We start from the raw sequence: 25,175 nt of genomic DNA, 5'->3' as shown, positions 1-25,175 counted from the left end.
GCTGCGGAGACGGATGGCTCAGACTGATCCTGTCTAGCGGAAGGCTTTGGCTGCTCCTGTCTGGCGGAAAGCTCTAGCGGCTCCTGTCTGGCGGAAGGCTCTAGCGGCTCCTGTCTGGCGGAAGGCTCTGTAGGCTCATGGCAGACGGGCGGCTTTGCAGGCTCATGGCAGACGGGCGGCTTTGAAGGCTCAATACAGACGGGCAGTTCATGCGGCGCTTGGCAGACGGACAGTTCAGGCGCCGTTGGGCAGACGGCAGACTCTGGCCGGCTGAGACGCACTGTAGGCCTGGTACGTGGTGCCGGAACTGGAGGCACCGGGCTAAGGACACGCACCTTCATGCTAGTGCGGGGAGCAGGGACAGGGCACACTGGACTCTCAAAACGTACTCTTTGCCTGGTGCGTGGTACCGGAACTGGAGGTACCGGGCTGAGGGCACGCACATCAGGACTAGTACGGGGAGAAGGAACAGTGTGTACAGGGCTCTGGAGACGCACAGGTGGCTTAGTGCGTGGTGCCGGAACTGGAGGCACCGAACTGGATACACGCACCATAGGGAGAGTGCGTGGAGGAGGAACAGGGCTCTGGAAACGCACTGGAAACCTGGTGCGTGGTGTAGGCACTGTTGGTACTGGACTGGGGCGGGGAGGTGGCGCCGGAAATACCGGACCGTGCAGGCGTACTGGCTCTCTTGAGCATTGAGCCTGCCCAACCTTACCTGGTTGAATGCTCCCGGTCGCCCGACCAGTGCGGGGAGGTGGAATAACCCGCACCGGGCTATGTAGGCGAACCGGGGAAACCATGCGTAAGGCAGGTGCCATGTATGCCGGCCCGAGGAGACGCACTGGAGACCAGATGCGTTGAGCCGGCCTCATGACACCTGGCTCAATGCCCAATCTAGCCCTACCAGTGCGGGGAGGTGGAATAACCCGCACCGGGCTATGCACACGTACAGGAGACACCGTGCGCTCTACTGCGTAACACGGTGTCTGCCCGTACTCCCGCTCTCCACGGTTAGCCTGAGAAGTGGGCGCAGGTCTCCTACCTGCCCTTGGCCCACTACCTCTTAGCCTCCCCCCAAGAAATTTTTGGGATTTCTTCTCGGGCTTCCTGGCCAGCCGTGTACCTTCATAACTGCGGTTCTTCACTCCGGTAGCCTCTGCTCTCCTCAATGCCTCCAGCTGTTCCCATGGGAGGCGATCCCTCCCAGCCAGGATCTCCTCCCATGTGTAGCAACCCTTTCCATTTAAAACGTCCTCCCAAGTCCACGAGTCCTGGTTCCTCTGCTCGACATTACGCTGCTTGGTTCTGGATTGGTGGGTGGTTCTGTAGCGATGTTCCTCCTCCTCTTCATACGAAGAGGAGGAGTAGTGATTCGACCAAGGTGCAGCGCATTGAAATGCCATAATGAATTTTATTAAACAAGAACAAAAACGAACTATACTTGAAATGATTACAAAATAACAAAACGAATGTAGACAGACTAGAACGACGAACTGACATAAAACACGCAGAACGAACGAACAAGTACTTACTACAAACAAAATGACGAACGAACGAAACAGTCCTGTATGGTGCAAACAAACACAGACACAGGAGACAACCACCCACAAACAAACAGTGTGAAAACACCTACCTTAATATGACTCTCAATCAGAGGAAATGAAAAACACCTGCCTCTAATTGAGAGCCATATTAGGTCACCCTTTAAACCAACATAGAAACAGAAAACATAGACTGCCCACCCAAACTCACGTCCTGACCAACTAACACATACAAAACTAACAGAAAACAGGTCAGGAACGTGACAATAACAGACACTGATGTTATAATACTGCCTTCAAGAGGAGAAGGGGATGCAGGTGAGATAAGATTGTATTATGTCGATACAACACAACATACTGCAGTTTGTTGTCTATATTATCTAGAAGCACCTACTCCATTTTCCATTTAGCTATTTACTGCAAAAAGGCCACAGACATTTAGCTATTTACTGCAACAGGGCCACAGACATTTAGCTATTTACTGCAACAGGGCCACAGACATTTAGCTATTTACTGCAACAGGGCCACAGACATTTAACTATTTACTGCAACAGGGCCACAGACATTTAACTTTTTACTGCAACAGGGCCACAGACATTTAACAATTTACTGCAACACGGCCACATACATTTAACTTTTTACTGCAAAAAGGCCACAGACATTTAGCTATTTACTGCAACAGTGCCACAGACATTTAGCTATTTACTGCAAAAAGGTCACAGACATTTAGCTATTTACTGCAACAAGGCCACAGACATTTAGCTATTTACTGCAACAAGGGCACAGACATTTAGCTATTTACTGCAACAAGGCCACAGACATTTAGCTATTTACTGCAACAGGGCCACAGACATTTAGCTATTTACTGCAAAAAGGCCACAGACATTTAGCTATTTACTGCAACAGGGGCACAGACATTTAACTATTTACTGCAACAGGGCCACAGACATTTAACAATTTACTGCAACACGGCCACATACATTTAACTTTTTACTGCAAAAAGGCCACAGACATTTAGCTATTTACTGCAACAGGGGCACAGACATTTAACTATTTACTGCAACAGGGCCACAGACATTTAACTATTTACTGCAACAGGGCCACAGACATTTAACTTTTTACTGCAACAGGGCCACAGACATTTAACTATTTACTGCAACAGGGCCACAGACATTTAACTTTTTACTGCAACAGGGCCACAGACATTTAACTATTTACTGCAACAGGGCCACAGACATTTAACTATTTACTGCAACAGGGCCACAGACATTTAACTATTTACTGCAACAGGGCCACAGACATTTAACTATTTACTGCAACAGGGCCACAGACATTTAACTATTTACTGCAACAGGGCCACAGACATTTTAGAGTGGTAGCCTTCGTAACTGTATGTCTGTGATGTCTGTGATGTACGCCAACACCATGTGTGTCATTCCTCTCACCTGAGTGCCCTACCCATGGTTTCATAGTTCATGTCAGGTTTGTTCTTGTGTTTGCCCCACAGTTTGGAAACAGCCTTGGAGTCCACCAGCTTAAAGATGCCCTTCTCCCTCTGTGTCCACTTGATGTACTTGGGACAGGTGTTCTTGTCCTGCAACAGGGCCAGGAGGAACTCCCATAGGTAGATGGTATTCCCTACATGGGGGGAGAAAGGAGCAATTCACAGTTTTAACTAATACAGTACATGTCAGTCTAATACAGTACATGTCAGTCTAATACAGTACATGCCAGTCTAATACAGTACATGTTAGTCTAATACAGTACGTGTCAGTCTAATACAGTACGTGTCAGTCTAATACAGTACATGTCAGTCTAATACAGTACATGTCAGTCTAATACAGTACATGTCAGTCTAATACAGTACATGTCAGTCTAATACAGTACATGTCAGTCTAATACAGTACGTGTCAGTCTAATACAGTACATGTCAGTCTAATACAGTACATGTCAGTCTAATACAGTACATGTCAGTCTAATACAGTACGTGTCAGTCTAATACAGTACATGTCAGTCTAATACAGTACATGTCAGTCTAATACAGTACATGTCAGTCTAATACAGTACATGTGAGCTTGTAGTTCTGCTACACCTGTCCATAACTATCATCCATAAATAGGCAGAGATGTAATTGCTGTATTCCCTCCTCATAACCTAAATAAATAAATGTGCCGTTCTCGTCTGGTGTGTATGTACCTAGGCTTGGAAAATAAATGCATTGGATGGGGCTCTGGCAGTTGATGACTCTTGTTTGAGAAACAGTTAGGCCAGAATGAGTTAAAAACAGCAACCCCTCCAGCAGCCACCGTGACAACATAATGTATATGTGTGCGGCTGAACCAACCCCCTCTCCCTATCTCTATGTGACGTGGAAGGGGACACACACAAGGAGAGGGGAAAGGGGTTTTATCAGTAGTTCATCAATGTACCCTCAGCGCAATCACTTATTTCCCGGGGAAACACAGCACGTTGAGAGCAGCTAGTCAATTAGCAGGCTGAGGTCCAACCCAACTGGACTACAGGGGCTGCTCTCTACAAGCAGAAACATGCACAGTAGCTTACAGAAGGAACCAGGAGATACCTTGATTTCAATTGGCTGTTTTTTCAATAAACAAGCTGATTGAGAAGGGCCCAGGAGAGAACTTGATTTCGATTGGCTATTTTTTCAAGAAGAAAGCTGATTGAGAAGGGCCCAAGAGAGACCTTGATTGGCTTCTTTTGAGAGCTGAGCTGGTTGAGATGAACGCTCACCTTTGCCCTCCTTGCTCTTCTTCTTGAGTGGCAGGTTGGGAGTGGTAATGGGGGAGCAGGGACGCACCGGCCGAGGCTTGCGCACTAAGACAGGAAAAGGGTAAAGGTCAACACTGTGACACCCAATTAAGCACATCCCTGTTATTGACTGAATTAAAAAAATGTCAGCACTGTATTATGAACAATTTGATAATATTAAGGCTATAAGCTATGGTTAATAAGGCTATAAACTATGGTTAATAAGGCAATAAGCTATGGTTAATAAGGCAATAAGCTATGGTTAATAAGGCTATAAGTTATGGTTAATAAGGCTATACGCTATGGTTAATAAGGCTATAAGCTATGGTGAATAAAGCTATAAGCTATGTTTAATAAGGCTGTAAGCTATGGTTAATAAGGCTATAAGCTATGGTTATTAAGGCAATAAGCTATGGTTATTAAGGCTATACACTATGGTTAATAAGGCTATAAGCTATGGTTAATAAGGCTATAAGCTATGGTTAATAAGGCTATAAGCTATGGTTAATAAGGCTATAAGTTATGGTTAATAAGGCTATAAGTTATGGTTAATAAGGCTATAAGTTATGGTTAATAAGGCTGTAAGCTATGGTTAATAAGGCTATAAGCTATGGTTAATAAGACTGTAAGCTATGGTTAATACGACTGTAAGCTATGGTTAATAAGGCTATAAGCTAAGGTTAATAAGACTGTAAGCTATGGTTAATAAGGCTATACGCTATGGTTAATAAGGCTATAAGCTATGGTTAATAAGGCTATAAGCTATGGTTAATAAGGCTATAAGCTATGGTTAATAAGGCTATAAGTTATGGTTAATAAGGCTATAAGCTATGGTTAATAAGGCTATAAGCTATGGTTAATAAGGCTGTAAGCTACGGTTAATAAGGTTATAAACTGTGGTTAATAAGGCTATAAGCTATGGTTAATAAGGCTATAAGCTATGGTTAATAAGGCTGTAAGCTATGGTTAATAAGGCTATAAGCTATGGTTAATAAGGCTATAAGCTATGGTTAATAAGGCTATAAGCTATGGTTAATAAGGCTGTAAGCTACGGTTAATAAAGTTATAAACTGTGGTTAATAAGGCTATAAGCTATGGTTAATAAGGCTATAAGATAAGGTTAATAAGGCTGTAAGCTATGGTTAATAAGGCTATAAGATAAGGTTAATAAGGCTGTAAGCTATGGTTAATAAGGATTTAAGCTATGGTTAATAAGGCTATAAGCTATGGTGAATACGGCTATAAGATAAGGTTAATAAGGCTGTAAGCTATGGTTAATAAGGTTATAAGATAAGGTTAATAAGGCTGTAAGCTATGGTTAATAAGGCTATAAGATAAGGTTAATAAGGCTGTAAGCTATGGTTAATAAGGCTATAAGATAAGGTTAATAAGGCTGTAAACTATGGTTAATAAGGATTTAAGCTATGGTTAATAAGGCTATAAGCTATGGTGAATAAGGCTATAAGATAAGGTTAATAAGGCTGTAAGCTATGGTTAATAAGGTTATAAGATAAGGTTAATAAGGCTGTAAGCTATGGTTAATAAGGTTATATGCTATGGTTAATAAGGCTGTAAACTATGGTTAATAAGGCTGTAAACTATGGTTAATAAGGCTGCAAACTATGGTTAATAAGGCTGTAAACTATGGTTAATAAGGCTGCAAACTATGGTTAATAAGGCTATAAGCTATGGTTAATAAGGATTTAAGCTATGGTTAATAAGGATTTAAGCTATGGTTAATAAGGCTATAAGCTATGGTGAATAAGGCTATAAGATAAGGTTAATAAGGCTGTAAGCTATGGTTAATAAGGATTTAAGCTATGGTTAATAAGGATATAAGCTATGGTTAATAAGGATTTAAGCTATGGTTAATAAGGCTATAAGCTATGGTGAATAAGGCTATAAGATAAGGTTAATAAGGCTGTAAGCTATGGTTAATAAGGCTGTAAACTATGGTTAATAAGGATTTAAGCTATGGTTAATAAGGCTGTATGCTATGGTTAATAAGGCTTTAAGCTATGGTTAATAAGGATATAAGCTATGGTTAATAAGGATTTAAGCTATGGTTAATAAGGCTATAAGCTATGGTGAATAAGGCTATAAGATAAGGTTAATAAGGCTGTAAGCTATGGTTAATAAGGCTGTAAACTATGGTTAATAAGGATTTAAGCTATGGTTAATAAGGCTATAAGCTATGGTTAATAAGGCTATAAGATAAGGTTAATAAGGCTGTAAGCTATGGTTAATAAGGTTATACGCTATGGTTAATAAGGCTGTAAACTATGGTTAATAAGGCTGCAAACTATGGTTAATAAGGCTATAAACTATGGTTAATAAGGCTATAAACTATGGTTAATAAGGCTGTAAGCTATGGTTAATTAGGCTGTAAACTATGGTTAATAAAGCTTTTAAGGCTATAAGCTATGGTTAATAAGGCTATAAACTGTGGTTAATAAGGCTATAATAAGATATGGTTAATAAGGCTAGAAACTGTGGTTAATAAGGCTATAAGCTATGGTTAATAAGGTTTCCAAGGTACTCCTGTGTAACGCTTATAAGCATATCTCTTCGAAACATGAGAGTAAGTGGAACATCTTCATATAGAAGATTAAAAACAAGACTAAATCATGTGTTGCAACAGTGCTCCCTACATTCCAGTAGAACCCCTGCAGTACCTTTGGTTTTCCTCTGTGGTTTGGACACGCTCTTCTGAGGGATCTCGTCCATGGAGGATGTTTCATCGTCCAGCGATACATCCATGCAGCCGTTGGGCTCCGGCCGCAGGTGGATGTAGGTGTAGTCAGACTCCAACATGGTCCCGTACGTATGAACTACAACAACAAGAGAAAACAGTAGTACACTCAATATGACTCCCAGTTCTGTAATATTATTGTGAGACTGAACTAAAGCAACAGCCAGAGATAATGACAGGAGTTAGTGGAAATAATACAAATGAAACCGCATACAAATTAAACTGAATACAAATAGCCTTCATCAAAAATGTGCAGGTTTTAACCATATGTTTTGAAAGGGATAAATCAAATCAAAATGTAATTATCACCTCCACAGGATAAAACAGGTGTAAACAGTATGGTAAAATGCTTACTTACAAGCTCTTCCTCAACAATGCAGTATTCAATATCAAAGGTAAAGAAATTGAAAATCCAGAATAGAATCTTGAAAAGAGCACGGAATCAATACTAGGTCAGATAAAAGAAAACCCACAAGATAATTGCTCTGGGGTAGAAGTTGGATTCAGTTAATACACATGTGGTACCAACATATACAAAAAATACTCCTTCCCCTAACCTCCTCCTAGAGAGTAGCAACAACAGAACAGAATTCGTACTCATGCGTTTCTCATCCAGAATGTTGTTTGGTGACTCCATGTTAAGAAGGGCTGCCGCAGCCTCATTGGTCTCCATGTTATCCTCTGTGCCCGATACCGTCGTTTCTACTGGCCAATCAGACAGGGATTGTCATCAGAACAAGAAACAGACAGCTTTAGAGACAATCTTGAAAGGATATTACAATCAATAAGGGTGAATTCTAGGTAATTTAGATAATACCAGGCCCTGTCCGGAATCAACTCCTAGCTCCTACCCCCTAGGCATGCATGCATGCTTCTGTAAAGTATCATGCCCTCCTCCCCCTCACCTGAGAGGCCCACGTCTCCGACCATAATGGGCTCCTCCATCACATGTACAGTGTTGTCCACCATAATGCCGTTGGTCACCTCATCCGACTCCATGCCCGAGTAGACCTGCATGAGGTCAGCAGCAGGCACCTGTTCCACGATGACTGCTGGGAACACGGACGGATCATCCAGCTGGACACACAGAGAGGCCAACAGAAGACAGAGACCACAGTTGTTAGACCACAGACTTAGACCACAGACGTTAGACCACAGACGTTAGACCACAGACGTTAGTCCACAGACGTTAGACCACAGACGTTAAACCACAGACGTTAAACCACAGACGTTAAACCACAGACGTTAGACCACAGACGTTAGACCACAGGCCACAGACGTTAGACCACAGATGTTAGACCACAGAATGACATGTCTTTTGCTTGGTTTTTATCGTATATCCTTTGTAAAGTTAATGTAGACTTATACACTGTGCTTTTACAGTTGCTCTGGTATATCTCACACATTGGCTTGATCCCTATGCAGCTGAACAAAAGGAACTACTTACACAGAGAGAAAGAAAGAGAGAGAGAAAAAGAAAGAGAGAGAGAGAAAGAAAGAGAGAGAGAAAGAGAGAGGCAGAAAGACAGAGAGAGAGAGAGAGAGAGAGAGAGAGAGAGAGGCAGAAAGACAGAGAGAGAGAGAGAGAGAGAGGCAGAAAGACAGAGAGAGAGACAGAGAGAGGAAAACAGACAGAGAGAGAGACAGAGAGAGAAAAACAGACAGAGAGACAGAGAGAGAAAAACAGACAGAGAGAAAAACAGACAGAGAGAGAAAAACAGACAGAGAGAGAGACAGAGAGAGAAAAACAGACCGAGAGAGAAAAACAGACAGAGAGAGAAAAACAGACAGAGAGAGAAAAACAGACAGAGAGAGAAAAACAGACAGAGAGAGAGAGACAGAGAGAGGAAAACAGACAGAGAGACAGACAGAGAGAGGAAAACAGACAGAGAGACAGACAGAGAGAGAGAGACAGAGAGAGGAAAACAGACAGAGAGACAGACAGAGAGAGGAAAACAGACAGAGAGACAGACAGACAGAGAGAGCGACAGACAGAGAGAGCGACAGAGAGAGAGAGCGACAGAGAGAGAAAGCGACAGAGAGAGAGCGACAGAGAGAGAGAGCGACAGAGAGAGGAAAACAGACAGAGAGAGCGACAGAGAGAGAGAGCGACAGAGAGAGAGAGCGACAGAGAGAGAGAGCGACAGAGAGAGGAAAACAGACAGAGAGAGCGACAGACAGAGAGAGCGACAGAGAGAGAGAGCGACAGAGAGAGAGAGCGACAGAGAGAGAGAGCGACAGACAGAGAGAGCGACAGAGAGAGAGAGCGACAGAGAGAGAGAGAGCGACAGAGAGAGAGAGAGAGCGACAGAGAGAGAGAGAGAGCGACAGAGAGAGAGAGCGACAGAGATAGAGAGCGACAGAGATAGAGAGCGACAGAGCGACAGAGAGCGACAGAGAGCGACAGACAGACAGACAGAGACAGACAGACAGACAGACAGACAGACAGACAGACAGACAGACAGACAGACAGACACAGACCAACTGATACACACACACACAGAGACAGACAGACAGACTGACACACACACAGAGCCAGACAGACAGACCGACTGATACACACAGAGACAGACAGATCGACTGATACACACACACAGAGACAGACAGACAGACCGACAGATAGATAGATCTACAACCCATATTTCTCATGTGACCAACATGGCCTCATCCTAACAAGAATTGACAAACTGCTGGTAATAACGCTACATATATATTTTTGAAGAATATCAGAATGCTTTTTCCCTACCACATCTCCAGATTCCAACCGCAAGCTCTGAACCGTTACATCGAATCATCGCAGCTAGCTAGCTGCTATCCGAGTAGCTGCTATCCGAGTGGCTACTCCTGGCTAACGTCTCTGTCCCGAAGCAAGCACCAGTTAGCCTGGAGCTAGCCTCGAGCTAGGCCCATCTCCCGGCTAGCCAAAGAGGACCACCAGCCAATTCTTGGGCTACAATACCTCTTTTGTCAATTGGACTGGACCCTTTACTGCCGACAAGAAGCCCCGCCGATCCATCACTACTGGTCTGCCGACGTAACCGTCCGAGGTGGTTTCAATAGGCTCTTCCATTGCGACGTCGCCTGAGGCCCATCTGCTATCCCCAGCCCGCTAGCTGACTGAATCGCCGTGTCTCCAGCTCACCTAGCGTAGTAGTGACTACTGAATTGGCTCCCTGACTCATCTAGTGCTACTCATTGGACCCTATGATCACTCGGCTACACATGCCTCTCCCTAATGTCAATATGCCTTGTCTATTGCTGTTTTGGTTAGTGATTATTGTCTTATTTCACTGTAGAGCCCCCAGCCCTGCCCAATATGCCTTAGATAGCCCTTTTGTTCCATCCCCCACACATGCGGTGACCTCACCTGGCTTAACTGGTGCCTCTAGAGACAAAATCTCTCTCATCGTCACTCAATGCCTAGGTTTACCTCCACTGTACTCACATCCTACCATACCCTTGTCTGTACATTATGCCTTGAATCTATTCTTCCACACCCAGAAATCTGCTCCTTTTACTCTCTGTTCCGAACACACTATACGACCAGTTCTTATAGCCTTTAGCCGTACCCTTATCCTACTCTGTTCCTCTGGTGATGTAGAGGTTAACCCTGCAGCCCCCAGCACCACTCCCATTCCCCAGGCGCTCTCATTTGTTGACATCTGTAACCGTAAAAACCTTGGTTTCATGCATGTTAACATCAGAAGCCTCCTCCCTAAGTTTGTTTTATTCACTGCTTTAGCACACTCCACCAACCCTGATGTCCTAGCCGTGTCTGAATCATGGCTTAGGAAGTCCACCAAAAATCCTGAAATTTTCATCCGTAACTATAACATCTTCCGACAAGATAGAACTGCCAAAGGGGGCGGAGTTGCAATCTACTGCAGAGATAGCCTGCAGAGTTCTGTCATACTATCCAGATCTGTGCCCAAACAATTCGAGTTTCTACTTCTAAAAATCCACCTTTCCAGAAACAAGTCTCTCACCGTTGCCGCTTCTTATAGACCACCTTCAGCCCCCAGCTGTGCCCTGGACACCATATGTGAATTGATTGCCCCCCATATATCCTCAGAGTTCGTACTGTTAGGTGACCTAAACTGGGATATGCTTAACACCCCGGACGTCCTACAATCTAAGCTAGATGCCCTCAATCTCACACAAATTATCAAGGAACCTACCAGGTACAACCCTAAATCCATAACCATGGGCACCCTCTTAGATATCATCCTGACCAACTTGCCCTCTAAATACACATCTGCTGTCTTCAAGCAGGATCTCAGTGATCACTGCCTCATTGCCTGCATGCGTAATGGGTTTGAGGTCAAACGACCACTCTTCATCACTGTCAAACGCTCCCTAAAACACTTCAGCGAGCAGGCCTTTCTAATTGACCTGGCCCGGGTATCCTGGAAGGATATTGACCTCATCCCATCAGTAGAGGATGCCTGGTTGCTCTTTAAAAGTGCTTTCCTCGCCATCTTAAATAAGCGTGCCCCATTCAAAAAATGTTGAACTAAGAACAGATATAGCCCTTGGTTCACCCCAGACTTGACTGCCCTTGACCAGCACAAAAACATCCTGTGGCTTCTGCATTAGCATCGAATAGCCCCCGCGATATGCAACTTTTCAGGCGAGTTAGGAACCAATATACTCAGTCAGTTAGGAAAGCAAAGGCTAGCTTTTTCAAAAATAAATTTGCATCCTGTAGCACTAATTCCAAAAAGTTTTGGGACACTGTAAAGTCCATGGAGAATAAGAGCACCTCCTCCCAGCTGCCCACTGCACTGAGGCTTGGGGACACTGTCACCACCGATAAATCTATGATAATCGATCATTTCAATAAGTATTTTTCTACGTCTGGCCATGCTTTCCACCTGGCTACCTCTCCATGGCCAACAGCTTAGCACCCCCCCCCCCCCCCCCGCTTCTCCTTCACCCAAATCCAAAATCTGGATCCTACAAATCAGCAGGGCTAGACAATCTGGACCCTCTCTTTCTAAAATGATCTGCCGAAATTGTTGCAATCCCTATTACTAGCCTGTTCAACCTCTCTTTCGTATCGTCTGAGATCCCCAAAGATCGGAAAGCTGCCGCGGTCATCTAGACCCAAACTGTTACAGACCCATATCCATCCTGCCCTGCCTTTCTAAAATCTTTGAAAGCCAAGTTAATAAACAGATCACCGACCATTTCGAATCCCACCGTACCTTCTACACTATGCAATCTGGTTTTCGAGCTGGTCATGGGTGCACCTCAGCCACGCTCAAGGTCCTAAACGATATCATAACCGCCATCAATAAAAGACAGTACTGTGCAGCCGTCTTCATCAACCTTGCCAAGGCTTTCAACTCTGTCAATCACCGCATTCTTATTGGCAGACTCAATAGCCTTGGTTTCTCAAATGACTGCCTCACCTGGTTCACCAACTACTTCTCAGATAGAGTTCAGTGTGTCAAATTGGAGGGCCTGTTGTCCGGACTTCTGGCAGTCTTTATGGGGGTGCCACAGGGTTCAATGCTCTTCAAACGATTGCTGCCGTGCACCCGCCCGCCCGACTAGCATCACTACTCTGGACGGTTCTGACTTGGAATATGTGGACAACTACAAAAACCTAGGTGCTGGTTAGACTGTAAACTCTACTTCCAGACTCACATTAAGCATCTCCAATCCCAAATTAAATCTAGAATCGGCTTCCTATTTTGCAACAAAGCATCCTTCACTCATGTTGCCAAACATACCCTTGTAAAACTGACTATCCTACCGATCCTCGACTTCGGCGATGTCATTTACAAAATAGCCTCCAACACTCTACTCAGCAAATTGGATGTAGTCTATCACAGTGCCATCTGTTTTGTCACCGAAGCTACATATAATACCCACCACTGCGACCTGTATGCTCTCGTTGGCTGGCCCTCGCTTCATACTCGTCGCCAAACCCACTGGCTCCAGGTCATCTACAAGACCCTGCTAGGTAAAGCCGCCCCTTATCTCAGCTCGCTGGTCACCATAGCAGCATCCACCCGTAGCACGCGCTCCAGCAGGTATATTACACAGGTCATCCCCAAAGCCAACTCCTCCTTTGGCCGCCTCTCCTTCCAGTTCTCTGCTGCCAATGACTGGAACGAACTACAAAAATCTCTGAAACTGGAAACACTTATCTCCCTCACTAGCTTTAAGCACCAGCTGTCAGAGCAGCTCACAGATTACTGCAGCTGTACATAGCCATTATATAATTTAGCCCAAACAACTACCTCTTCCCCTACTGTATTTATTTATTTTGCTCCTTTGCACCCCATTATCTCTATTTCTACTTTGCACATTCTTCCACTGCAAATCTACCATTCCAGTGTTTTACTTGCTATATTGTATTTACCTCGCCACCATGGCCTTTTCTTGCCTTTACCTCCCTTATCTCACCTCTTTTGCTCACATTGTGTATAGACTTATTTTTCTACTGTATTATTGACTGTATATTTGTTTTACTCCATGTGTAACTCTGTGTTGTTGTATGTGTCGAACTGCTTTGCTTTATCTTGGCCAGGTCGCAATTGTAAATGAGAACTTGTTCTCAACTTGCCTACCTGGTTAAATAAAGGTGAAAAAAATATATATATATTTGTCGCCAAACCCACTGGCTCCAGGTCATCTAAGTCTTTGCAAGGTAAAGCCCCGCCTTATCTCAGCTCACTGGTCACCATAGCAGCACCCACCCGTAGCACGCGCTCCAGCAGGTATATTACACTCGTCATCCCCAAAGCCAACTCCTCCATTGGCCGCCTTTCCTTCCAGTTCTCTGCTGCCAATGACTGGAACGAATTGCAAAAATCACTCAAGCTGGAGTCTCATATCTCCCTCACTGACTTTAAGCATCAGCTGTCAGAGCAGCTTACCAATCATTGCAACTGTACACAGCACATCTGTAAATAGCCCACCCAACTACCTCATCCCCATATTGTTATTAATTTTTTGTTCCTTTGCACCCCAGTATCTCTACTTGCCATTCATCTTCTGCACATCTATCACTCCAGTTTTTAATTGCTAAATTGTAATTATTTCGCCACTATGGCCTATTTATTGCCTTACCTCCCTAATCATTCTACATTTGCACACACTGTATATCCATACTTTCTATTGTGTTATTGACTGTACGTTTGTTTATCCCATGTGTAACTTTTCTTTATCTAGGTCAGGTCGCAGTTGTAAATGAGAACTTGTTCTCAACTGGTCTACGTGGTTAAATAAAGGTGAAATTATTATTTTTAAAAATAAAAATAAATGACCAGTTAACCCATTCACTCCTACAGTATCATACCTCATGAACACTGTCAACCCATTCACTCCTTTCATACCTCATGAACACTGTCAACCCATTCACTCCTTTCATACCTCATACCCCTGTGTCTTGTTGCTGGGGATTCCAGACACGCTCCCTCATTTCCAGCACAACATTTCTGAACATGGGAAGAGGACAGCCATGTGACATGGCAGTTATCCTGACAGGACATGTGGCAGTTATCCAGACAGGACATGTGGCAGTTATCCAGACAGGACATGTGGCAGTTATCCAGACAGGACATGTGGCAGTTATCCTGACAGGACATGTGGCAGTTATCCAGACAGGACATGTGGCAGTTATCCAGACAGGACATGTGGCAGTTATCCAGACAGGACATGTGGCAGTTATCCAGACAGGACATGTGGCAGTTATCCAGACAGGACATGTGGCAGTTATCCAGACAGGACATGTGGCAGTTATCCAGACAGGACATGTGGCAGTTATCCAGACAGGACATGTGGCAGTTATCCAGACAGGACATGTGGCAGTTATCCAGACAGGACATGTGGCAGTTATCCTGACAGGACATGTGGCAGTTATCCAGACAGGACATGTGGCAGTTATCCTGACAGGACATGTGGCAGTTATCCAGACAGGACATGTGGCAGTTATCCAGACAGGACATGTGGACACAACAAGCTTCTCTCATTTCTCATTGCGTGAGGTCCTTGTGGAGTAAACAAACAGTTTTATTTTCCTTCAGCACACTGTTATATTGCTGTCTTCAACAGTACCATAACATGAAGCAGTGTGGATGGCACCTCTTTCCGTGAGTTTTTTCCCATTAAGTGGGTGGTTCCACGAAATGAGTGTCTTTTGCGTCCCTTTGATATCTTAAGTATAAATTGTGCACAAATATTGAAAAGCATGTTATATTCAATAATGTGCCCTTCAATACAGACCACATTGAGATTCAATAAATCAAAAAAATGTGTATGAATAAAGACTTAAGTGCCAAAATGTCCCTCCATGCACTTCTGTGACTTCCAGGAATTTTAACCCACTTAACGCCAAAATGTCTCCACATTTTTATCATCATTGTAAAGCTCTAATTATTTGTTTTACTTTGACAAAGTCATTTCTAAAGATTATTATTTATTTTATGTGATTAGTGATGAATTTTAAGATAGGTTTTTTTTGTCTCTCATTTTAAGGTCAATCTTGCAACATGAACTGAACTCTCGTTTTTAATATGATGAAAATATTCCCTTTTAAATCCTATTTTCAAAATAAATATTGAACATCTAATAGCCAAATCATGGTGTAAAAGCAGGTGAGCTGGTTCTACTCTATTTGTAAATTTTCTGGTGTTTTGTGGTGGAAATGTTTATTTTTTATTGTGAAGCTTCAGCTTGCATTCAAATGCCCATCTCTGCTGCACACAACAACCTTCCATTCCCCCTGTCACAAGGGGATTCATGGTTGATTTAAGAAGACATCGTCAACCCTGTTACTTTATTTGGCACTAAATAGGCACTTACTATAGTCATTTTCTATGAAATGGGAAAACTGTTATTTTATTAGGTTGAACATGTGCTCTTTATGACAGAATGTTAAAATGAGGTAAAATCAAATGGTTTTTTTCACCAAGTTACAAATCTCAAAAGGCACCGAATTTGTGGCATGACCCATACCCTAAAAGCTCCAGTCCCGGCTTGAAAAAAAACATGGAGCAGGCAGGACTCCTAGCTTGCAGGTCTTTTACTTCAGGTTAAGCTATTCTAAATATCAAACAAACAAAAATGCTCTAATGAAATGGTGCAAAGTATTATAGCCTGATTACACTCTCATAGCCAGAGGAAACAAATGAATTCAGTATCAGTTTCTGAAAATAACCAAGAGATGGCAGCAGACTACAGCTCATTGCCTGATTATCATATGATCTGGGATGCTTTGTCCTGCCCAAACAGTTCATTCAAGTTCTCAATCATTAGAAAACAATTAGTGGCCAAATACTTAGCCATACTGAAAGGAAGTAACAACATTTTTACTTAAACTTCCAAATCGGTTTTAATGGAATAGCCTAACAACGTTCAGAGTTGTAGGACTTTACCTTTACCCTTGAGATAGTCTTTGTTATGTTGTGGAACATTATAAGGGTTCTGCTTTTTTGGTAATTCTTGTCCAATTTAGTAATTATATTTCTATGGGTTAGACTTCTCTCTCTCTTCTAAAGCACTAGTTTCCATTGTTGTGGTTGAACCCCGGGAACTCCAGCTTTTAGCCCACGGAGGGACTAGGGAGTCCAAGGCGACATTCACTCAATGCTACACTTTAACCAGAGAACTAACAGTACACTAACAGCACAATGCCACACACAACTGCTTTAGGTTGAATCATTAATTACCATAAAATTAAACTATGTGAACATAGCTATGAGTTCAGGGACTGTTCTAGTAACTTCACAGACAATATCTGCATTTTCAGAACAGAGTCCATGCAAAATGATTTTCCATGATGTCAGCACTAATGGTCAACAGTGGGCCACGAGACCACTTGGGAAGTATAAAATAAAGGGTGCTGTTGTTGTGTGCTTGACTGTAAAAGATGAAATGTCATTGACGTAATGCTCTCAGACTATAGCAGCATCTCAGTCAGTAGGGAGCCCCATCTGGATTCACTGATGTGAGTGAGTCCGTGAGCACACGTGTGTATCCAGACATGAAGAGAGCACCAGTGAGTCTGCTGAGTTCACTGCAGTGTATTAAACCCCACACTGTCTCCCCTCCATAGCAGGACCAGACCATGACAGACTGAATCCCACACAGAATCTGCTGACGGGGCAGAAGATGTCTGTGTCTGTCTACTGTTGTTGTTTTGACGTAAATGGGGCTCAGTTGCACCTGGAGGGTTTGTCAGAAAGCAGGATCAAATAGTTAGCCAGCTAGATAGCTTTCGCGCATACAGTGCATTCAAAAGTATTCAGACCCCTTCACTTGTTCCACATTTTATTATGTTACAGCCTTATTCTAAAATGAATTAAATTATTTTCCCCACTCATCTATCTACACACAATACCCCATAATGACAAAGCAAAAACATTTTTGCAAATGTATAAAAAAATTACAACTGAAATATTACATTTACATAAGACCCTTCACTCAGTACTTTGTTGAATCACCATTGGCAGCGATTACAGCCTCTAGTCTTCTTGGGTATGACGCTACAAGCTTGGCACACCTGTATTTGGGGAGTTTCTCCCATTCCTCTCTGCAGATACTCTCAAGCTCTGTCAGGTTGGATGGGGAGCGTCGCTACACAGCTATTTTCAGGTCTATCCAGAGATGTTCGATCGGGTTCAAGTCCGGGCTCTGGCTGGGCCACTCAAGGACATTCAGAGGCTTGTCCCGAAGCCACTCCTGTGTTGTGTTGGCTATGTGCTTAGGGTCATTGTCCTGTTTGAAGGTGAACCTTCACCCCAGTCTGAGATTCTGAGCGCTCTGGATCAGATTTTCATCAAGGATCTCTCAGTACTTTGCTCCGTTCATCTCTCTCTCTCGATCCTGACAAGTCTCCCAGTCCCTGCCACTGAAAAACATCCCCACAGCATGATGCTGCCACCATGCATCACTGTAGGGATGGTGCCAGCTTTCCTCCAGACGTGACGCTTGACATTCAGGCCAAAGAGTTCCATCTTGGTTTCATCAGACCAGAGAATCTTGTTTCTCATGGTCTGAGAGTCCTTTAGGTGCCTTTTAGCAAACTCCAAGTGGGCTGTCATGTGCCTTTTACTGAGGAATGGCTTCTGTCTGGCCACTCTAACATAAAGGCCTGATTGGTGGAATTCTGCAGAGATGGTTGTCCTTCTGGAAGGTTCTCACATCTCCACAGAAGAACTCTGGAGCTCTGTCAGAGTGACCATCGGGTTCTTGGTCACCTCCCTGACCAAGGCCCTTTTCCCCCAATTGCTCAGTTTGGGCCGGGTGGACAGCTCTAGGAAGAGTCTTGGTGGTTCCAAACTTCTTCCATTTAAGAATGATGGAGGCCATCTTCAATGCTGCAGAAATGTTTTGGTACCCTTCCCCAGATCTGTGCCCTGACACAATCCTGTCTCGGAGCTCTACGGACAATTCCTTCGACCTCATGGCTTGGTTTGGTTCTGACATGCATTGTCAACTGTGGGACCTTATACAGACAGGTGTGTGCCCTTCCAAATCATGTCCCATCAATTGAGTTGACCACAGGTCCAATCAAGTTGTATAAACATCTCAAGGATGATCAATGGAAACAGGATGCACTCGATATTCTCAATAACCCCTGTCAGCTCCAGTTTTGTAACAAAAGAGCTATATCTGTAGAATGGCTAACTTAGTGAATCTCCGTTGTGATACACCCCACACAGGGAAACATGGCGGCCCAGTATCAAAACATGGCCGCCCAGTATTAAGAAAAAGAAACAGCCCAGTAGCATGAAAACATGGTGGCCCAGTACCATGAAAGTGTGGCGGCCCAGTACCATGAAAATGTGGCGGCTCAGTACCATGAAAGCGTAGGCGGCCCAGTATCATGAAAGCGTGGCGGCCCAGTACCATGAAAACATGGCCGCCCAGTATCAAGAAAAAGAAACGGCCCTGTACCATGAAAACGTGGCGGCCCAGTACCATGAAAACATGGCCGCCCAGTACCATGAAAACATGGCCTGTCACGCCCTGACCTTAGAGATCCTTTTTATGTCTCTATTTTGGTTGGTCAGGGCGTGAGTTGGGGTGGGCATTCTATGTTTTGTTCTGTGTGTTGTATTTCTATGTGTTTGGCCTGGTATGGTTCCCAATCAGAGGCAGCTGTCAATCGTTGTCTCTGATTGAGAACCATACTTAGGTATCCTGTTCTCACCTGTGTTTGTGGGTAGTTGTTTTCTGTTTAGTGTTTTTCACTTTTCAGGACTGTTTCGGTTATTCCCTTTGTTATTTTTGTATTTAGTGTTCAGTGTCAATAAACAAACATGAACACGTAATAGGCTGCGCTTTGGTCCTCGCCTTCTTCCACCAACAGCCGTTACATGGCCGCCCAGTATCATGAAAACGTGGCGGCCCAGTATCATGAAAACGTGGCGGCCCAGTATCATGAAAACATGGCGGCCCAGTACCATGAAAACATGGCTGCCCAGTACCATGAAAACATGGCCGCCCAGTATCAAGAAAAAGAAACGGCGGAGTACCATGAAAACATGGCGGCACAGTACCATGAAAGCGTGGCGGCCCGGTATCACGAAAGCATGGCGGCCCGGTATCACGAAAACATGGCGGACCAGTATCATGTTGACCAGAAGGAGTCAAGAGACACTCTAAGCTAATTAAAGGTGTAAAACAGAGTATGAAATTTAGAACGAATTACACATGCGCCATAATGGCTGCCTCTAGGGAAACCAGAGAGATAACGATCACTGGGTGATTTTTATCTCCAAGTTCCCAGTTTCGACTATGAAAGCAAGCCCCTGTGTGTGAGAGGTTCCCCTATAATCAACTCGGTTCTGCTTTACCTGCCTATGACGCCGTTGTTAGCCCCACCTACCTACTTTTAACATCCCCTAATGGGGCTGATAGAGGAAGTGAATGGCATACATTGCCACACCACAGATAACTGAAATAATTAAAAAGGGGTGTGCTTTTGAGAGACCTAATGGAGTTCTGTACTTGAATGACTGTTCAGTTAAATGCGGGAGTGGGTGTAAATAATGTAAGTGTATGACCACAGCAGGCTGCCATAGAACTCTCATAGCAGGCTACCATATAACTCTCATAGCAGGCTGCCATAGAACTCGCACAGCAAGCTGCCATAGAACTCTCACAGCAGGCTGCCAACTCTAATAGCAGGCTGCCATATAACTCTCACAGCAAGCTGCCATAGAACTCTAATAGCAGGCTGCCATATAACTCTCACAGCAAGCTGCCAACTCTAATAGCAGGCTGCCATAGAACTCTAATAGCAGGCTGCCATAGAACTCTCACAGCAGGCTGCCAACTCTAATAGCAGGCTGCCATAGAACTCTCACAGCAGGCTGCCAACTCTAATAGCAGGCTGCCATAGAACTCTCACAGCAAGCTGCCATATAACTCTCATAGCAGGCTGCCATAGAACTCGCACAGCAGGCTGCCATAGAACTCTCACAGCAAGCTGCCATAGAACTCTCACAGCAAGCTGCCATAGAACTCTAATAGCAGGCTGCCATAGAACTCTAATAGCAGGCTGCCATAGAACTCTAATAGCAGCTTTCAGATGCTAAACTGAGCTAAACATCATTCTGAAATCATTACACCATGGCTCTGATTCAGGGAGCTACTTATTGACTGTAAAATCCAATATAAGAAGGCTAGTCATTACTGTCCAGCAAGCTAGGCTAGCTGTGGCTTTCTCCGATTCCAACAGACCCCATACGGAAAGATAAACCCTTCAGACTAGCTAGCTCTGGCAAAAACAAAATGGCCACCTTCGTTAGCGTTAGCACTAAATATATATAAGTTAAGTTTAAGAGCTATTTTCAAGCTACCAGGTGGACAGGCGATGTAATCCTCTGCGCAGGGAGAAACCCTAGAGGAGGCCTGTGTTATTTCCACACAACAGGTATGTCTGGTTAGGCATGAACCAGGACATTCAGGCAAGAGGATCCAGTGACAACTCATCCCTCCACATCTACACAAATACAAAATGCAGAGACACACAAACACGTGCACACACACACACACACACACACACACACAAACCTGTTCCACAGAATTCAGACAAAGATGTGGAGGTAAGATAAACACACCTGGGCACTGAAGTGCACTAACACATACAAACCGTACATTTTGTGCTGTAAATTGACTGGGTCCTGGCAAAGCCCCACCCTCTCCTCCCACGCACACTAAAAGAGTCCCAACTCCAGGTCTCTCACACTTTCCGTCTCTGTCCTCCCAACAGCCCACACTTCATTTCCCAGCCCTCTCCTTGCCATCCCTTCATACTCCACTCTTTCTCTCCATACTAAGCTAACATATGGAATAATTTTAAGATGATCATACCATGGATCATTTAGCTATTTGATTTAGAATTTTAGTACCCCTTTACATTTACAATTATTTGATAAAATATTGAATTTGGCCTTTACTACTATAGCCCATAGAAATGCACTGAATAACACATTCATAAATGGAAAAAAAGACAGTCCAAAAATAAATCATAAGGAATAAGGTTTTAAAGTATCTGTCCGATATCTAGTAGACATAAGAAAGCTCAGGAAATATTTTTGTTTTTTTGGGCACATACTTAACCCCAGATTTTTGTTGGCACAAAACTACCTCCATATTTCCATTCATTTGTATGGGTCACCTTCAGACGAGTTCCATGACACTTGTGGGGGAAAAAGAGAGCGTGAGAGTCTATCCTATCCATAGAGTGGTCATAATAGAGCCGTTTTCGTGAGAAGACCGATTTTCGGGGATGTCTCATGCTCTGAAAAACACTGCTGTAGCTCGGCCACTTTCCACCGCAGACGCGGAAGGCCGACATAGGCGGATGCGGTGGATTGAGATGCAGCCCATGCTCTAGCCTAAATTGACAGATTTTGATGGGGATTTTTTGTATTATGTTACTTAGAGTGACTTGCAGGAAACCTTAATGGTGAATCAGGCACATCTGATGCAATATTACAACAAAAAATAAGTTACTGCAAACAACAAACACCGTTTTTTCCCCTCAGACATTATTGCACGCTCGTTAGAAGAGCACAATATGTACTGCAAGTTTTTTTTACCATGTTGCGCGATGCACCTCAGCAGCAAAAACTTTAACAATGGTTGTGAGGTGGCCAGTGGTGCCGTTTCCCCCTACTGCAGACTCCATCTTGAAGTTTTCTATATTGGTGGTAGTGGTACATCATGATAACACTACTGATATCGACTACTGCTAAGCTCCAATGTAATGACAGGTACCTGGTTTATCTCATCCATCCCATTGCTAGCGAACTCAAACACCAGCTCGTTGGGCTGCACCGCAGTCGCCATAGTGATGGAGGTCCGAAGGTAGGACGCAGACGGACAGACGGGGAGGGTGATTTCCAACCCCTCTAGGGAGTGTCCAATCACAAGGAAACCACCAGATTGAACCAAAGGTTGAAAGGTCAGTGATACTGTGGGTCAAAACAAAAAGGCTTCCCTTCTTGAGAATATCCCGAGGCCTCCTCACTCCTGTTTCTTTTCTCTGTGGTCCCTGTTAAGGTGTGGTGCAAAGTGCGACTGAGAGACCCAGGAATCAGAGAAGAGCCGCACTGATGGATGGAGGCAGCCTCTTCCTGGGGCCTGCTGCGTCTGGAGCATCTACACCTGCCTGAGAGAGAGGAGAGAGAGAGGAACATGTCAGTAAACAGTCATTAGGAGCCGTGTGTGTGTGTGTGTGTGTGTGTGTGTGTGTGTGTGTGTGTGTGTGTGTGTGTGTGTGTGTGTGTGTGTGTGTGTGTGTGTGTGTGTGTGTGTGTGTGTGTGTAAGACCAACTGTGACTGACTGGGGTTCAAAGTCGAACCTGGGTCTCCTGTGCACCACAAAACTGTATCCGCCTGATGAAATAAAGCCTATCGTAGTGAAAGCGTAGCCCACACCCCACAAGCTGGTCTCAAGGGCAATGGAGGGGAAAGGGAGGAGCCGGTGGTCTGCTTAAAGATTAAAGGGGGGGGGGGGGGGGGGCTGGCAACAGTAGAGAGTAGAGAGAGATTCATTGAATTGAGAGAGTCAGGATGGCAGCAGTACTTAGTAAGCCCCCCCCCCCCCCCCCTTCTTTCTCTACTGTTGCAGGGTGGGGCCTGTTTGCCTTGAAATGCCTGACCAAGTGCATTCCTGGTCCAATTGTGTCTCTGAGAGGGTGGTGAAAAGGCGGGGAGGATGAGAGAGGGAAGATGTGTGGGGTTCAAATTAGGCGAGGAGAGGAATACTGTAGCATTTCTTAATATTATTCAGTTCCTTTGGCTTTGATGCCTCATGACTGAGCAAAGCTCTGTTCAAGTAGAGTGTGATTTTGCTGTGATCTGATAGGGGTTTCAGTGGACTGACTGAACACTCTAAGAGACTCTGGGTTGAGGTCAGTGATAAAGTAGTCTACAGTACAACTGCCAAGAGATGAGCTATATGTGTACCTACCATAGGAGTCCCCTCGAAGCCTACCATTGACTATGTACATACCCAGTGTCCATTTCCCAAATTTGTGATTAAAAGTTGCTTGTTTCTTCCCAGTCTGCTCATAACATAAAGCTCAGATGAGGGAAAGGGGGAGTGGAGAGGAGTGGAAAGGAATAATGGGAAAAGGGGGTGAGAGGACACTTGCCCCCTCCCAGGGGAATGGACCTCCTGGTGTGGGTAAATGGGGGGGTGCTTCCATTCCAGGCACCCCATTAATCCCTCTCCGTGGGCACAGTGACAACTCTGACAGCTCGGTCTACTAGGTGACTCTGCACAAAAAGCAGTGAGACAGGATAGGGACCACACACGGAGCAGACAGCACACATAAACCTGGACTAGGCAGAAACCTTCTCTCTCTGCATCTCTGGGAACAATGTAAACATCTACAGGTCAGGTTCATATGGGAGCCCAGTGAAGAACGTAGGCATCTACAGGTCAGGTTCATATGAGAACCCAGTCCTGGCTGCATAGAGATAAAGTATATTTATTTTAGGCACATTTCATTCTATGCAGGATACAGTCTATGACATCATTGGTACTGCCCAACTCCAATGCTCCCTTCTAGACTTAAAGGGACAGTTCACTGCAAAGTCAAAATCAATCACTTAAAATGTAAATCAAATCAAATGTTATTTGTCACATGTGCCAAATACAACAGGTGTGGACCTTACTGTGAAATGCTCACTTACAAGCCCTTAACCAACAATGCAGTTCAAGAAATAGAGTTAAGAAAATATTTATTAAATAAACAAAAGTTTTAAAAAATAATAATAATAAAGAAAATGACATAACAATAACCGAGTCAATGTGCGGGGGTACAGGTTAGTCGAGGTAATTTGGGACTATGCATAGATAATAAACAGCGAGTAGCAGCATTATAAATACAAAGGGGGGTTAATGTAAATAGTCTGGGTTAGAGGTCGACCGATTATGATTTTTCAACACCGATACCGATTATTGGAGGACCAAAAAGGGTGATACCGATTAAATCGGCCGATTTTTATTAACATAGATTTGTAATAATGACAATTACAACAATACTGAATGAACACTTATTTTAACTTAATATAATACATAAATAAAATCAATTTAGTCTCAGATAAATGAAACATGTTCAATTTGGTTTAAATAATGCAAAAACACAGTGTTGGAGAAGAAAGTAAAAGTGAAAAAAAAGTGGAAAAAAATAGCTAACGTTTAAGTTCCTTGCTCAGAACATATGAAAGTTGGTGGCTCCTTTTAACATGAGTCTTCAATATTCCCAGTTAAGAAGTTTTAGGTTGTAGTTATTATAGGAATTTATAGGACTATTTCTCTCTATACCATTTGTATTTCATATACCTTTGACTATTGGATGTTCTTATAGGCACTATAGTATTGCCAGCCTAATCTCGGGAGTTGATAGGCTTGAAGTCATAAACATTGCGAAGAGCTGCTGGCAAACGCAGGAAAGTGCTGTTTGAATGAATGCTTATGAGCCTACTGCTGCCTACCACCGCTCAGTCAGACTGCTCTATCAAATCATAGACTTAATTATAATATAATAAACACACAGAAATACGAGCCGTAGGTCATTAATATGGTAAAATCCGCAAACTATAATTTTGAAAACAAAACGTTTATTCTT

The 25,175-nt window shown here is 43.8% G+C and overlaps 1 protein-coding gene across 5 annotated transcripts in view; it reads right to left on the bottom strand.

The window, feature by feature from the left end:
- The window catches only part of elf1 (E74-like ETS transcription factor 1), an 81,112-nt gene that overhangs the window by 7,287 nt on the left and 48,650 nt on the right, over window positions 1-25,175 (bottom strand). For 4 of the 5 annotated variants that reach the window (XM_071399159.1, XM_071399158.1, XM_071399157.1 and 1 more), the window contains 6 exons: window positions 22,312-22,705; window positions 7,971-8,142; window positions 7,663-7,770; window positions 6,989-7,144; window positions 4,296-4,379; window positions 2,990-3,182 (listed from right to left, as the gene is read on the bottom strand). In XM_071399159.1, the coding sequence (XP_071255260.1) occupies window positions 2,990-3,182; window positions 4,296-4,379; window positions 6,989-7,144; window positions 7,663-7,770; window positions 7,971-8,142; window positions 22,312-22,383 (785 nt within the window). In that variant the 5' untranslated portion in view covers window positions 22,384-22,705. The remainder of the gene's footprint in view (window positions 1-2,989; window positions 3,183-4,295; window positions 4,380-6,988; window positions 7,145-7,662; window positions 7,771-7,970; window positions 8,143-22,311; window positions 22,706-25,175) is intronic. The other variant, XM_071399161.1, reaches the window with a different exon arrangement.

The sequence above is a fragment of the Salvelinus alpinus genome, chromosome 4 (assembly GCF_045679555.1).
Source record: "Salvelinus alpinus chromosome 4, SLU_Salpinus.1, whole genome shotgun sequence".
Taxonomy (NCBI): domain Eukaryota; kingdom Metazoa; phylum Chordata; class Actinopteri; order Salmoniformes; family Salmonidae; genus Salvelinus; species Salvelinus alpinus.
The sequence above is the reverse complement of the archived record's forward strand: the minus strand, read 5'-3'. Positions and strand labels throughout refer to the sequence as shown.